This window comes from Nothoprocta perdicaria, unplaced genomic scaffold, assembly GCF_003342845.1.
Source record: "Nothoprocta perdicaria isolate Ctin4 unplaced genomic scaffold, notPer1 scaffold_205, whole genome shotgun sequence".
Taxonomy (NCBI): Eukaryota; Metazoa; Chordata; class Aves; order Tinamiformes; family Tinamidae; genus Nothoprocta; species Nothoprocta perdicaria.
Genome location: NW_020455261.1, coordinates 1235194 through 1251373, shown reverse-complemented (window position 1 = coordinate 1251373; position 16180 = coordinate 1235194). Strand labels below are relative to the sequence as shown.

The 16180-nt window shown below is 37.0% G+C and overlaps 2 protein-coding genes across 7 annotated transcripts in view; one reads left to right on the top strand and one right to left on the bottom strand.

Annotated features, from left to right (window-relative positions):
- Positions 1-7878, bottom strand: part of AGTPBP1 (ATP/GTP binding protein 1) — a 66677-nt gene extending 58799 nt beyond the window's left edge. For 3 of the 6 annotated variants that reach the window (XR_003249237.1, XM_026038235.1, XM_026038236.1), the window contains exon 1: positions 5450-6178. The gene's annotated coding sequence lies outside the window, so the exon portion shown is untranslated. Of the gene's footprint in view, positions 1-5449; positions 6179-7777 lie in introns of those variants that run through there. The other 3 variants (XM_026038231.1, XM_026038233.1, XM_026038232.1) reach the window with 3 other exon arrangements.
- Positions 7879-8233: 355 nt separating this feature from the next.
- NAA35 (N(alpha)-acetyltransferase 35, NatC auxiliary subunit) overlaps positions 8234-16180 on the top strand; it is a 22954-nt gene continuing 15007 nt past the window's right edge. Inside the window, exons 1-7 of the mRNA XM_026038249.1 lie at positions 8234-8245; positions 9578-9725; positions 10654-10687; positions 12085-12199; positions 13379-13453; positions 14366-14533; positions 15461-15527. Coding sequence (XP_025894034.1) covers positions 9602-9725; positions 10654-10687; positions 12085-12199; positions 13379-13453; positions 14366-14533; positions 15461-15527 — 583 coding nt within the window. The 5' untranslated portion in view covers positions 8234-8245; positions 9578-9601. The remainder of the gene's footprint in view (positions 8246-9577; positions 9726-10653; positions 10688-12084; positions 12200-13378; positions 13454-14365; positions 14534-15460; positions 15528-16180) is intronic.

The following is a 16180-nucleotide window of genomic DNA, read 5'->3' as shown; positions in this document are numbered from 1 at the left end:
GGGGGGCACTCGGGCTCGCGGCGCCGCCGGCGCCGGGACCGCCGCGCGCGGATGGAGCCCCCGCCACGCGCCCGCGGAACGAGGGCGGCGGCTCGGAGAGGGGCCCTCGGTGACGCCCAACGGCCTCGCCCTCGAGTATTATTCCCTCGAGGGGAATACTCCATGACAGTAGCAATAGCATGTGATGCACTGGGTCACTAGGCAGAAAGGTAAATTAAACTCTCCATGTCTGGATTTGAGGCACCCAAAAACAGTGCAGTGGGAGACTACTTCCACCTGTAGAAACTATCTCCTTTTTCATGTAGTCTTAAGGGTGGACTTCTACACAAAGCAAACTGTTGAGGAAACTTCAAAGTGAAATTCTTATACTAGAAATTCACAAAACTTCTGAAGAAGCAATAGCCCTTTAGCAAAGGTTGATGAATGTAAAACTACTCCAAATCTCATTTCAATCAATTATTATAATTAATATCTCTGTTGAAAGCCTAGTTCTATCTAAGGTCAGATTCCCAAACACTCAGGGAACTCCGCTATAGTGGAGGAGTTCTCTAGGAAAGCCAATTTTCCTACAGTAAACCAAAATCCATCATATCTACCAAAAACCGTTACTCATCTCGCCCTTTAGAACCCATACATAGGCCTCACCACTTGGCGACATCCTGTGTCACACACGCTCTAACTCCTTCCACACAAAAAGGCTAGAAAGGAGGACTCCTTGCCCCTAAGGCTCCCATACTAGATGCTCTGCAGCAAGTCTCAGTGCACTTTGCGTGGCAGGAGCTGAATCATGCAGAGAACAGTCTACTGCTTGCTAATAACGGAGCTCAGGAGAGATTCTGGTGTGAGAGTTCACAATGTACAGATTATCTGTGAAGAGAGGTTGTGGAATCTCCGTCACTGGAGACATTCAGAACCGCTCGGACACAGTCCTGTGCCACATGCTCTAGGTGACCCTGCGTGTGCAGGAGGATTGGACTGGATGATCTCTAGAGGTCCTTCCAACCTTAAGGATCAGAGAATCATAGAATGCTTAAGGTTGGAAGGAAGGATTCTGTGATTCTATGAAGTGCACGCATGCGTGCACGCACACACACCCCCCCTACACATTCTAACCACAAAACAAGCAGCTTTAGTGGCAAGTCAGCAGATACTGCAGAGGCTGGGACTTGGGGTCTGCTTGTGTATAGTTAAAGTAAGGTGGAGAGGCCAATCCTCTCTTTGGGACTTAACCTTTACTCTTCACCTAGCTATGAACAGCCAATTTCTGCTCATTAAATCTGCTCATTAGATCAGGAAACTGCAGTTTCAGTTGAGTGCATTCAAGTTTAAACTGGCTTAGCAGATTTAGTCCCTTATCATGTCACTTGCTCATCTTTTCTTAATAGCCCCCATATTAACATCAATAGACAGCAGCAGTTAACGGATATAACCCAGTCTTATTTCACTATTGTACATTTAGTCTTTCTGCAGTATTTCAACAATAGAGTATGAAGAGTTTCACTCTTTCCCTAGCAGCGTCACATTGGAGTCTTACTTAGAGAGAACCCTCTAACCCAGTGAAGGTTACGACTGCAGAGTCCTCCTCAGAGGATGGCTCTGAACACAGAACAGTCTAAAGCATTGTCAGGGCATTAGCAGAAGAACAGAATAAAAATATGACTCAGTTGAAGACAAAAATAGTCTAAAGCAGGCTCTGACAAGTAAAGAGCAATTAAAGAAAATAGAGATAAAAATATACCACATTTTTTCAAAGCTGAAGTCAAAGTTTACTTAAGATGTTAGTTCAGAAGAGAATGTTTTTAAACAGCTCTGCATGTGTGCTGGCACAAGCCAAAAAAATGAGACTTCTCTTCTGAAGAAAAAAGAGTGAGAATTAGATACTATTAATTTAATATAGGCAAAAAAGTATCATTTCACCTTAAAAATGAACATTAATAACATACCTAACCCAACTAAGCGGATCATATGAATTACTTTTTCACACTGAATGTAATCAAAGAATGCAAGTAAATGCAAACCCAACACAAAACAAGAATTAGTCTTTATTTCAGCTTTTTCATCCAACAGACTGCTCTGCACCAAACTCTCTTTTTTTTTTTTTTTTTTCCTTCTCTCTTAGCTAAGCATCTATTTCTGGGAACTGAAGGCCTGGGCAATTATTTATTAAACCTCGTGTTTCTTGCAAGTGAAATGATTCCACATCCAGCATTTATTTCTAAACAACATGAGTTCAGACACTTGTCTTAGGAAATTAGACTCTGGTGTACCAAAGCAAGCCAAATCTTATTTACATTTCTAAGCTATTTTCATTTACCTACGAATTGTCACGGATTCTGACGGAATTTACCTGTAATTTACTTGTATGAGATCGCCTGCAAGAACTTGTCCTAGTTTTGTTTCTATTTTGAAACAGATTACTGTGAGTGAAAGGATCTGTGGAATCCTCTGTAAAGATATACTTAAAATCTCTCAGAATACAATTCTGAATCATTTATTTGATGATGCGGTAACATAAATGTTTTTTTTTTTCATTTCAGAGAATTGCACAACATTTCAAGGAAAGTACGTCAGATACATGAAACTACTACAAACATTTAGCTTAGCCATAGATCTGTATTGTTAAAATAAAAAAAAGCAAGGACAAATTATACTAATGACATTAAACATTTTGATAAGGAACCAGTCCCTCTCTTTCCTTAAATTAATGAACTATAACATAGTCCCATGGAGCACAGCTGGCTACACACAAGATTAAGTCTCATATTTCAGTGTTTGTAGAGAATTCTGACACTGCTACATGCACAGGATGATCCAAAGACTCAAAAAAAAAAAAAAAAACAAATATATATCAATCTACTAATACTGTGAAAGAACAGGGCAAGAATAGGCAAAGGACATGCTCTGCAACACAAGCAAAAAATGCCATTTTATACGTTTATTGAAGTAAATCACACTAATTTTTTTTTCAAGGTGTAAGCATAATGAGTTGAGTGACAAGCATTGACAACTGAGTGACAGAGGGGCATAATTTAATAAAGAGAGGGCTCTCCTCACTTCCAGTTGTATGTTTATCATGATTCAACACTGACCAGTATGCAGTGCAGTACGACTTTCAGGACAGGAGCATTTAACTAAAATAATCATAAATAAGTTTAGGAGTAGATGGTTATTCCTTGTGGAAGCAAAAAGGAGAACAAGCAGAAGCTCTTTAAAATGTCTGAATGGTAATTAAATGTAAACAGGAAGAGACCTATAATCTTTTTATTTAATTTCAGTGAGATTGTAATAATTTATCATGGTTGACAAACTGATCAATAACTTTACCACTTTTACTTTTTTAAAAAATGACACCCACTGCCAGCTACTAGTTAATTGTGGAACGATTTCTAGGAAAAGAAACACCTCTAGCATAAAATACATTGACTTGATTACAATCTTTGCGACAGAGAAATAGTGAATAGGCCACACTTTCCCTAATACAGTTATTAACTAGCAGACACTGAAATATGTACTGACTAAAATCATATCTAGTTAGTCAGCTAGTGTAGATGCTGAAACAAATCAGAATAAGCACTGCGAGAACTACAGCAGTTCACTCAGAATAAACCTTCCTTTTTTTCTCCTTCTCTTGAAAGCCTTCTTACACCGCCAACAAGAAGCTAAAAACTCACTAACAGTGAAGTTCTCTCATTGTTTTATTTTCACAGGATAGCTACAGACACATGGACAAAAAGGACTTAAGTTTAAGACTGTTTGAATCCTACTGCATACCCACAAATTCTAAGCTGTAATCACACCTAAAAAAACTATGCTGACTGAAAGCACAATACCGGAATAGGCTGAGAACTATAATTCTCTCAGTAGGTGATTTCATCTGAAGTAAACACTCTGCAAAAGATCAAGACCTTGTAATGGTCTATTTCCTCTCTGTTTCCTTTGTAATTACCACCTGGTTATTCATTGTTTCCTATTAAACCTTAACTTCGAGTAGTTAAAACTGCTTTACCTGTACTACAGTTCCACGTACTGAACAAATCCAATTTGCTCCAGACAGTACACATGACTGTCAGCTCCCCTTGACTCAAAAAATAACCATTCCCTGGTTTGAGAGCCAACACTTGTCGCTACATACACACTGAAGAATTCGTTTTTGGTTCTATATCTCAAGGCACGTCAATGCTCTCTAACCATTAGAGCACTTGGTACGTTTCCAGCAGAGTCTGTTCTTTTTCACTTCTGCAATCTTCTGCGCTCTGCTATGCACTGTATTTTAATGTATGCAAAAGCATTCCAGCTGAGCATCACATCCATGCTTCATTCAGCTATTCTTGCTTTTATAATGTCACAAGAAATAACAAACCATCAATTGATCTACCTGAAAGCACAAGTGGTGGAAATTTGCAGATATTTCCATAAACCAACTCAGAATGCATAATTTGCATACTGGAGGTATTCTCATCAAATATTCTGGGGGATTGCTGGTGTTGTTGTTTTGGAGAGGTGGGGAGGAATTCCCCAAATGATACAAATCTGTGAAGCATAGTGCAACAAGTGGGTGACTTTTTCAAATGCCTAACACAAAATGCCTAAAGACAATTCATCTACATCTGCAGGATATTAATACAACAGTAAGCAGAGTGAATCTTAATATGTTTTGGTCAACCAACCTGCATTTTCCCATTTATTAAAAAAGGAAAGTTTTATGCACATCATTCAATTTGTGCACGGAGGGCATTATGCTGCTGCTTCCTTCTATCCTGAATCATATCGCAACCATTTTAAGTCATTTTGGGGCACTAGAATTTAAAAGACTATTACTACAAAGCTGGTAGCTAAGTATTGTGAACATAAAACCGGGGCAGGTTTCTAGCTGATTTTTATAAGCTCTTAATCTGTGGTATCCCCCACAAAATATAGGCATATTAAAGAACAGCAAGAATTAAAATAGACTTGGGCTAAGCTGAAGGTCACCTTCTTTCTGTTTACGAAAGCATTCACATATTTCGACTTATCTCTGTTTTCCTTCTCTCTCTGCACCAATTACTTCCATTGACAAGGGCATCTAAAGTAATGCTAACTCTTGAACAATCTACATAGTACTTTGATAAGACAAAAGAGAAAAAAGAGTGACCTTCAAAAATATATTTCTTGGGAGAAAGTTATTTAAAAATAACTTTCAGCTTCCCAAAATGGATTTCAGACATTACATCGAGCAGATAAGGTTTCATTGTGTTATTCAGAAATATAATAAACAACCGATTTTCCATAAACAGATCAATATTTAACTCTTACTCTTTTCCTCTTAAATACTTAAGATTCTTGAAGCATGCTATTACAGCAGATAACAGTTATCTCTTAAATCTAATTGTTTCTGTTAATTGATCATGTTTTAAGAACAGCTTCCATAGCACGAAGAAAACACAACATGGTATAAATAGGAAAGACTTACTGGTAACTTATGCTTTCCCATTTAGTTTGACTGACTTTGCAGACACAGCACTTCAAAGATGGCAGATGCCTCTTCTTTTATGCAGATCAAAGTGAATAGTTTCACAGGATTTTTTTTCTTAAGCTGAATAGTGAAGACAAGTCTGCGCTTTCTAAATATCCTTACAATGCTTTAATATGAGGTTCTGCAGTATAAAGACAGACACTAACTCATACAAAATGCATGTGTACCTTCAGAATTAATTACCATTATTTTTGGAAAGGCAAAAATACCAGACAGCTGATTGACTAGCGCTGAATTAGTCTAGTTAGCTAAACGAGCTGAAGTACAGCTCAGTTTCCCCTAAACAAAACAGCCTACTTAAGTATAAAGTGAAGCATTTCTTACTGTATTAATTGAACAAAATTAATCAGTAATTAAAAATTGGAGTAATCACCTCATAGCACTTACATTTACCCCATATCCACTTGACCAAGAAGGAAGCACGTAGCATTATGGACACAATCATCACTAACAGAACTAACGTCAGTTGCTCTTCTGTTTTTATTAACAGTGAGAATTATCTTACAGATACTAAACAGATGGATTATTTGACTAAAGAAAAAAAAGAGATGCTTTTCTATGAAATACCAAAGCATTATAAATACCAATATCTTTTGCAACCAACCCCAGCCAGGCTTGAGATCTCAGGGAAGAGGAACAAAAATGAATGTGTGAAGAACCTAAGAAAAAAAAAAAAAAAGATATATTTCTTTGTAAGTTTATGTGTGAATAGCACTAATATCAGAATCAGATCAATACTTCACAATGCTGTCAATGCATTTTCTCGTATCACACAAGATGAAACAAGTGCTTTCATGTTCTTAAAACAAAACAACCATGAAGTCCCTACAGAGAACAAATGGAAACTTTTTAAACTGCAGAAGTTATTTCACAGTTCGGTGACAAATCTGGTATTCAATTTTGACACAGGTATTGCTGCCAAGAGAGACTACAACTGATAAAGCCAGCTCATAGCTTAAGTTACAATTCACCTGCACAGAAATACAAGCTTATTTCCCAAAAGAAGAATTTGTGACAAATTTCAAACACATTATCTTTTCAAAATTTTTTAATACTTAATTATTCTATTAACTTAGTAGCTACAGCATTACAGACTTCTGTGTGAGCTTTGCATTCCCCAGAAATTCAGCTTGGTTTCTAGAAAGCAGAGCTATGGTCTAGCCTCCATTGTGTTCTGCATCAGAGGAAATGACATCCTCTATAGCTATGACCTTGAGATCATTAGATTTATATAACGTACAGTTGTATAGCTTGCTAGGAAGTCAGTATAACTAAAGCATAGCTGTGAACCATCAGCATATCAACAGCTCCTCAACTAAAGACTTAATTTTTTTTTCTTTTTGCGTAAGTTAGGTGACAATCTCACTGGTTTAATCAGGGCTCCCACAAATCTTTCTCTTGTTAGTTGTGAACAAAAACTCTGCACTTGGAACACGTTTTTCTTAGACAGAAAGTGATAGATGAAGTTAGTGTTAACAATATAAATTTAACTATTTTGTCATAATTCTTGAGGCAAATACTACTCAAGCCAGTTTACTTGGCTACCATAGCATAGCACACTAGCAGTAGACTTTTAAACTGGTGATATTTGTCAGAAACACTGAAAATATTCAATGCATGTGTTCTGAAAGAACATTGAAGATTTCAGGGAAGGGGCTTTAATAGTATGGATCCCTATGACATCTTTTTAAAACAGTCAGCTAGTTTTCTCACTGTGAAAAATGACTGCATCATCAAAATATCTGAGTGAACTCCAGAGAGAAACATAGTTATGTAAACTGGGTTAGTTATGTCTCATAAAAATGAAGAAATTGAAAGTTATATGTGGAAATACTATACACAGAAAAAGCTGCCTCAAGTCTGCCTTCATTTTGGCAAATCAAGTCAGGTGACCAACGTCTCTGCACACACCGCTTACCAGTCAACTCTGTGCAACACCCAAAGATTCCACTACATCCTCACAAGATCAACACATGCCAGGGTGCAAACAACCACAGAAGGAGCTGCGGGCAAATGGATCACAGAAACACACAACTGATATATACCGCCTGAGATCCCACCCAGAGACCAACCAGAGGAAAAGCGTGCATCAACAACAGTTCACCCATGCTACCATAAAAAAAAATCCTCAAAGAGGGAGGTTCTGTAGCATTATACATCTTCCAGGGGCTCTACTAGCCAAAAGCAAAACACAACCTTGTAACCACTAGCCTATAGTTGCTTTGTAACCTCGCCGGGGATACAGTGAGAGCAGCGGATTCCTACCGCCCTCTTCAAAGGAGCCTTCACATGTCGGAGCGCATCACACTCCTCCTCGGTCGTCTCTTCCCTGCTCGGAGCCAGCATGTCCTCGGGCACTGGAGGCTCTCAGGACATCCTCGCCGGCACGGACGCCCTCAGACTCGGGCTGGACTCGGGGCCAGACGCGGCTGGGGCGGCGGCCGCAGCTCCGGCCGCGGGGATAACGGCCGCGCCTAACGGCCGCGGGGCACCGTTACCCGCCTGTCTCGCGAGGGGCCAACTCTCGCGATACGCAGCATCTCCCGCCTCGCCTCCCCGCGGCGGAGCGGCGTGCGAGGCGCACGCATGCGCACGCTCGGGGTGAGAGGGCAACTGCGCGTGCGCGCCGGCGCTTGACCTGCGGGCGGGGCTGGGCGCCTATGCTGGTGGTTCGGCGCGTGCGCGGCGGCGGCGGCGGCGGCGGCGGCGGCGGCGGCTACTACAGTGAGGCTGGTGAGGGGCGGCGGAATGGTGGGACGGGACGGAAGCAGCGGCCGCTCCTCGTAATTCCCACCTTTCCCAGCCCCGCCGAGGGAGGTGGGGAGGGAGAGGGCCCATGGCGGGGCGGGGGTAGGGGCTGCGCCCGGCCTGTCAGAGGCCGCCCGGTGCCCCGCGGGGCGAGGAGAGGAGGTGCCCACCCGCCGCCGTCCGTTAAGCGGCACGCGGCGACCGTTGGTGGGACAGAGGGCGGGGGGGAGGGGGCGCCTGGGCCCGGCGGGGCTTCCTCGGCCGCTTCTGTCTTTAGCAGAACAAGACGTGAACATGCCCCGCTCCTCCCTTGTCTTTTTAACTATTTTAAATATCTCTCTGTATTTCCGCATCGCAGCCCCTCGGGACATTAATTTTATGCGGTTACCGAGAATCAGTGAAGTGTTGACACCAGTGGAGGGGGCACTGGATGTTCCCTCTGGATGGGCCTTCCGGATAAGGTCTCCCAGAGGAGTTGTCCACAGTCTTTTGGCTTTGGTGTGAAAAGTCTAGTGCAGGCCTTTGTTCAAAGCTTTAGTGTTTTCTCTGTTTGAGCTCTTTTAAATCTCTCAGGAGTCATTGATAGATCTTCAAGAAAGCATGATGAGAGTTGGTGTTGCTTGTATCTCAAACTGAGGTTAAGTAACAAAATGCAAAATTCCTTAAGGACCACTCAACCTGTCATGAGGTTGTGAAAGCACAAAATCAGTTTAAATGATTACTCAGCTCATCTTAAATGTTCTCTTCCAGGCTGAAATTGCTGATATTGCTGTGGTAATCTAGATACTGCTTTTAGCTCAAGAATTCAGGGGCAATACATTCATTTTCACAAATTAGTTTTAGTACGTTTTATTTGCATAAAAAACTTGTGTGATCAGTTTTACATTTCTCAGTTTTTAGTGCCGATCACACAGCAATGGAAGGAAATATGTATTTCTGGTAGAGTAAAACACCAAGTCAAGTTTCACTGTATCTCCTATAAACTGAATTTCTGAGTTTTTTTTAATTTCTGCATTATCTGTAAATATTTTCTAACAACTTACTATTTCTAAAGTTTTCCTGTCCTTACTTTACATGTTTTAAAGCTTATAAGCTAGTTCAAGGAAAACTGTGAATAAGAAAAAGGTTGGGGTTTTTTTCCCCCAACAATTTTTAGGAGCAAGTTTTTTTGGCATGTTTGTATGTAACAATAGCTCTATAACTGGAACCAAAATTGTTTATTTGCATTTCTCCTCTGAATGATAAAATTAAAAAAAAACTGCATTTATTCCAATGAAGACTTTTTTATTAACATGTTGATAATGCGCATTGTCTCAGATACAAATTTAAAGGTGCAGTATCATGGTTATGAAGGCTTCGGCAGAGGATGATGATTCAGGATGGGAACTCGGGATACCCGACAAGATGGAAAAGGGTAATACAAGCTGGATAGATATCACCCAGGATTTTGAAGAGGCTTGTAGAGGTGAGTTTTTCTGTTTGCATTTTGAGAATGTTTGAATTCTTTGGAGGCCTGAGTAGAGATGTTACTTCCTCTTCCAGATTTTGTAAATATCTTGTCTTTAGTCAAGTTCTAATTTTTTTCATGCCTTTCCCTTTTGACACTGTATTCTTTTCAAAATTTTCACCCCTTCTCTTATTCTAAACCCCATTCATCCATGCAGAATCAGGAATTTACTTTTTATCACTTTTTTGTACCTGTAGGACCTAGTGCTTTGTTCATTTAATTGGTCATCCATCATTTTTGAAGCAAACCAGAGCTTCAAAGGATGTGACATGCATCCAAGTCTTTTACAAACCAGTTATTTTTTTTTAAACCATGCCTTTACTAACTAATATTGTTATTAATTATTAGTTTATTCTGGCAGTCACTTTATTTTTTTATGATTTTTACAGTGATGTTTGAGAAAAATAGATTTAATAATGCAGGCTACCAGATACAATAAATATTCAGTAAACACGGTTTCCAGTACTACTGAAGGATTTGCTTTTTTTAACGATTAAAGGTTTGTACTACAGTGAAGTATGTCTAAAGGCTCTGTGAAAACAATTAGGAAAAGCAAACTTTCAGTAAACATCTTACTCAGAGAAAAGCAAAACAAATCAAAAAGTAAATGCCTGCACAGCATCCGAAAACTGTCATCCTGTGTTCTAGACTATTCAAGTGTTAATATTTGGTAATTTAAAATTTCAACTTTTGAAATAATGGAGCAGACAAAAAAAAATTTATGAAGGTAAAGAAAAGGCAAAAGAAAATGCTTTACAAAAAAGAAAATAGGAATGGAGTAGAAATACCTGACCTTCCTTCAGTGTTATGTGCTCTTCTAACATAAGCCAGTTTGGAATTTTAGGAACATGATGATAATTATTTATCCTGTTCTTTTCCTTTGTAGAACTGAAGTTGGGAGAACTCCTTCATGATAAGCTGTAAGTATACCAATGAGGTAGTTCTGTCTTTTTTAATAGGATTAGCAAATATGTACTAATGCTTGCTAATGAACAAGCCACAGAAGACCAACAATGTTTTCTTAAAATATCTTGAAATAGTTTAAGAAAAATAGCTAAAGTGACGTAGTTCAGAATAATATTCATTTTCAGCTGTAAATATATTACACCACTGTTTGAATGTTAAACTTTTTTCATGCTACTATGCCATTGTATTTTCATATAGTACTTTCAATATGAACATTATAATAATATCTAATCATCAGTTGAGTTGAAACTGATGAACCTTAACTATTTTACACAGACATGCTTTTACGTGAAAAATGCAAGAAACACTCCAAAGCTTTTTTGTTGGTCCAACTGAATGCTTTTTGTTCAATTACCTTAATTGTCTTTAGCAAGTTTATTTTAAACAGTCCACATAGGTTAACCTAACTCTAAAATGTCGTGCCTAAATATAACGCTCTACAGATTAAGAAAAAATCAATTTTAAAACATTGGTGTTTTGTGTTACAGAATTCATTAAAATAGGAAGTGAGATTTAGCTATGTTAATGTTGACCTGCAATAGAAAAAAAAAGGTGCTGAATTAAGACTACTAGCTCAGGAAACATAACCATATTATTAAATGCCATCTTTCTAAAAAACACTTGTGCGAAATGTGCAAAAACCAAGTAGCTTACTCAGTAGAATTTAAGTATGTTTTCAAGATGCAATTTCATTTGTAAGATTCTTCCCAAATAGGATAATTTAAAGAATTAGAATATGTGTTTTGCAATAACCTTGTTATGTGTTTATGTATCAGATCTGTTGGCTGTCACACATGCCTTTGTGTGATACTGCAAGCCTGCACTCATTGGTCAGCTCAAAAATAAAATCACCATAAAATTTATATGCTTTGTGACTACCATATATACATGGTTAAAAATACATATATTTTTGCATGCTGTTTAATATGTCTGATACTTGTTATTATTACTTGTGTAGTGTGTATGTTCTCATTAGTTTGTGAGGAACAAACTTATTTCTTTGGGTGTAGTATAATGAACAGCTGTTCAGTTAATGTCAGCTTATTGCATTACATAGTCTCAGATTTCTAGAAAGCTACTGTGTTTTATGAGATGTATAAATGCAAACACATGCAGATTTAGTAATGGGGTATTTGAGAAATGTTTTCTAGCTAAGAAAAGACTAAGCTTTTTTCATTTTTCAGATACTTTTTAGAGATCCTCAGAGTCCTGACAATTATACCTTCTCAAGATCAATTGTAATGTTGAAAAATCAGTGTGCTGAGTTTACCTTCACATGTTCTTCACGTATTCTTCTGAAGTTTGAAAAGAAAAATCTTTTTTTTTTTTTTTTTTTGTATTGGTGTCTTAGATTTGGTCTTTTTGAAGCCATGTCTGCAATTGAAATGATGGATCCCAAGATGGATGCTGGTATGATTGGAAACCAAGTTAATAGAAAGGTTCTTAACTTTGAGCAAGCTATCAAGGTTTGTGTAATCTATTTTTCATGTATCTGCTTTTTTACTATATTTAAAAATACATAGTTTAAACAAATTATAGTTAAACATAGTTCAATAATTCAACGTAATAAATGCTTTCAATCTTTTTGTATTCTTTTTTTTTCTCTTTTGAATTTTGATAGTGAAGAAACGCTTGCCCTTCTTTGTAATTTATTTCGTCACTAACTCTCCCCCAAATCATTGTAAATGTATTAAGTATTAATATAGTTAATAAAATAATGTTACCGTAATAACTATAAATATATCAATTTATGAAACAGTTCTGCAAGCCTTCCTAGGCTTTCCTAAAATGTGTCTTTTACATGAAAATGAATTGTTTAGCAGTCCTTTAAGCTGAAAGGAAGCAAGCTTCTGTACAAAAGCTATAAATTAACACTTCTTTATCGTGACTATCATTTCATTAGTATTGAACGGAAACCAGTTAATTTAACCAGAGTTATAGAGTAACCATTGAGAGCAATAATTAACTTCTGGTGTATGATCCAAATGAATAGACGAATGAAAGCTGAAAGACTCCCATCTGTTAATTCGGATTAAAAAAATACACTCTTTTTATTTATTTTTTTTTTTTTTTAATATAGTGGTACTTTAAATGGATTAAAAGGGAAGGTTTTCAAAAATATTAGTCCCTTAATTCTTGATGCAGATTTGCATATATTGAACAAGTCCGAAGAAAGAATAAGGTAGCTGCCCTCTTGGTTGCTTGAAAGCTGTAGAACTCAGTACAAGCAGCTGCAGTATAAAAAGTTACCTTTGAAGAATTGGTGCTACATATTCTTCTTTGTTTGGTTTGTTTCCTTTTTTTGTAATCATTCATTTTTCATTTAACTACTGTTACCATTTTCTCTAGTTTAGAACTTATATATATGACTTCTAAATCAGAATTTTCATTCTATCTTTCCCTTTGAGTATCTGCATGATCAATGTTTTGACTTGTTTGACATTATAATGCCAAAGCAAACTTTCTAGAATTGTTGAGAGAAGTTATGAAGCTGATCTGTAAAGTTAGTGGAATGCAAATAATCTGAAGTCCTAATCAAATTGTAACTTTTATTTTTACTAAAGTAATTTGCATTTTCCATGTTGTAATACATATTCTATTGAAGTTTTGTTGTTGTTGTTTTTTTTTTTTTTTCCTTTTTTAAGGATGGGACCATTAAAATAAAAGATCTGACTTCACCTGAGTTGATAGGGATTATGGATACATGTTTTTGTTGTTTGGTAAGATTTTCATTTTTCTTAATATTTAATATGTAAGTTTTTAAATTGTAATCCTTTAACCCAGTAAAAACACATTAAAAAAAAAGACTTAAAATTGATCTATTGAGTAGGAAAAATATACTTTATGTTTTAACTTATATCTTACTGGATATTATTGTCTAAATTGTGCCTTACTTGATTTTTTGATGTTTGTATTTTAATTCCTTTTGCAAATAATACTGAATGTTTTCAGATGCCTTCTAAATGATTTCAATAAAATAAACTCTTTTTGTAAAACAATATTTTACATTAGTTTATTCACAAAAAACCATCTGTAAAGGTCACTCTGTATTTGATATGGTGTAACACAATTCCCCAGCTGACTTTTTCTTTTTAAAGGAACTTTGGTCGTGTTAGAAACCTGATCCTACTGTGTTTCATGATATTTCGAGATACAAATTATGTTTTAAATGGCTCAGTAGTTTACAGCAGCAAAAAAGTAACAGAGGAGAGTGTGATAAAGAAGTTCTGAAATGTAGAAAAGAACATGCAGATTGCCTCTTATTTGTTTCTTACTCGCATTTTTGATTCCTTATTTGTGTAGTGGAAGCTCACAAGCCTAGTGCTATGGTCACTTAATGTCATGTCTATGCCACGAAGATCAAAGCTTGTGACTGAACTTTGTGAAGGAGGTTTACCCAATACCAGGATTTGATAGTGTTTAGGTCTGGTAACTTATTGCCTTCCATAGCCAGCAAATGGAGAAAGGTTAAAGGGCAAGAGATGCTTTCTGGTCTTTTTTGCCAGATGGAAGGTTGCCATGGTATGAATTTCCTCAAAGACTCACTGAAGCAGGGTAAGGTAAAAGGAAGGGGACTGTAAAAATACCTGTTTGTGGTTGGAAAGTAATGCATTTAATTTTCTTTCTCCTAGATAACATGGTTAGAGGGACATTCTTTGGCACAGACAGTATTCACTTGCCTTTATATTCATAATCCAGACTTCATAGAAGATCCTGCTATGAAGGCCTTTGCTCTGGGGATTCTAAAAATCTGTGATATTGCCAGAGAAAAAGTTAACAAAGCAGCCGTTTTTGAGGAGGTATGTTTCAGTGTATGCTCTTGTTAAGTATGCAGCACTATATGCAGGTTCCTTATTTAAGTAGAAAGGAAGTATTGGTGAAATTTAATACTGTTTGATTGGAGAATAGTAGAGGACAATTCATCCTTCTAAATAAGCTCTTAAACTTAGTATATCTTCAAAATGCAATTTTATTCAGTAAAGATGTTACACGTACTTTTCTAAATTTTACACAAATATTTGAGCCTCTTAAATATTCCAGTCAAGCAACAATCCAAATCTTGTTTCCCATAACTTAAAATTGGGTGAACTTTTTTTGTTTCATGTTGTATTTTCTTCTTCAGATAAGGATGATTGGTTTTGTTTAAAATGTTCTTCTATCAATGGGGCAGTATTCTGATTCTCTGTGCCCTATAGCATCGGACAAGTTACATCACACTGGCTATATGTAAAATTGATTAAATAGTACTTCCCATCTATAGTTCTTGAAACATTTTGATAGTACAATGCCAGAAGAAATTATTGCACAAGTATTGAACAGCATCCTGACATTAGGGATGTATGCAGAAAGCCTGAGCTGAACTTTTATAGGAGAGTCACCCAAATCATCCACGTGTTTGGTGATGTGGAGTAGAAAACCGAAGTGCTGTTTGTGCTTGGTGGAGGGGTTTTTTTTTTTTTTTTTTTGTATTTTAATTCTAATTAATTCTAATACCATATATTTAATTCTATTTAATTCTAATTATAAATATTTCAGTAAACTTGTTGTCTTCAAGACCAACAGACCCTGATCTGGTCTGTTGCCATCATGCAGACATCAGTGACAGTTGCTGGTCACACCAACGGGCACGAACTAGGACTGCCTCTTAACTCTCCACAGCACTTAGGAAACAATGGCCATTGTGTGAAAAGACCAATGATAAAGATACATATGTTTTTATGTTTTAGGAAGACTTTCAGTCGATGACTTACGGATTTAAAATGGCTAACAGTGTGACAGATCTTAGAGTTACAGGTACAATTTGTACTTTTTGTATGTCTATCTGTTACTGTGTTTCTATTTTGAGCATGTTGGTTACTTTCAGCCAAATATGATGCCTCAGTGGGAATCTCAGATGTTGTGTTTTCTGTTAATCTTATGAAAATAGCTTATTAAAAATGTCTTTTTCCATGAAAAAAGCCTCCTTTGTTCTTGTTTCTCTCACTCACTTTCTCTCTCTCTCTTTTTTTTTAAATGCCTGAGAAACATAGAGACTCAAAGAAGTCTGTGGTTTTTTTTTTTTTTTTTTCTTTTAGGAGTTGTAAACCTGTGCATAAAAAAAAAAAAAAAGCTGATTGTGAAGATATTAGCCTTTATATGCACAATTTTATATAGTATTTTGGGGCTTTCTGTTGACTTGTTTTAGAGAATTATTAGAACGCTTCAGCTTAGGGTCTGCCAGTCTGTATTCTGATACAATTATTTCAAAAAAAAAGCCCCACCATCTCTGATGGCAGTTTTTGTACCATATAGTCTTTAACTCATGGGTGTTTAAAGTGCTTCAGAACTTAATTTAACTCTCTTTTTTTTTTTTTTTTTTTTTTTGCAAGCAGTTTACATAAATCTAAGACTAATTTTCATTTTCTTATTGTCTTACAACTTTTTCAGGTATGCTAAAAGATGTAGAA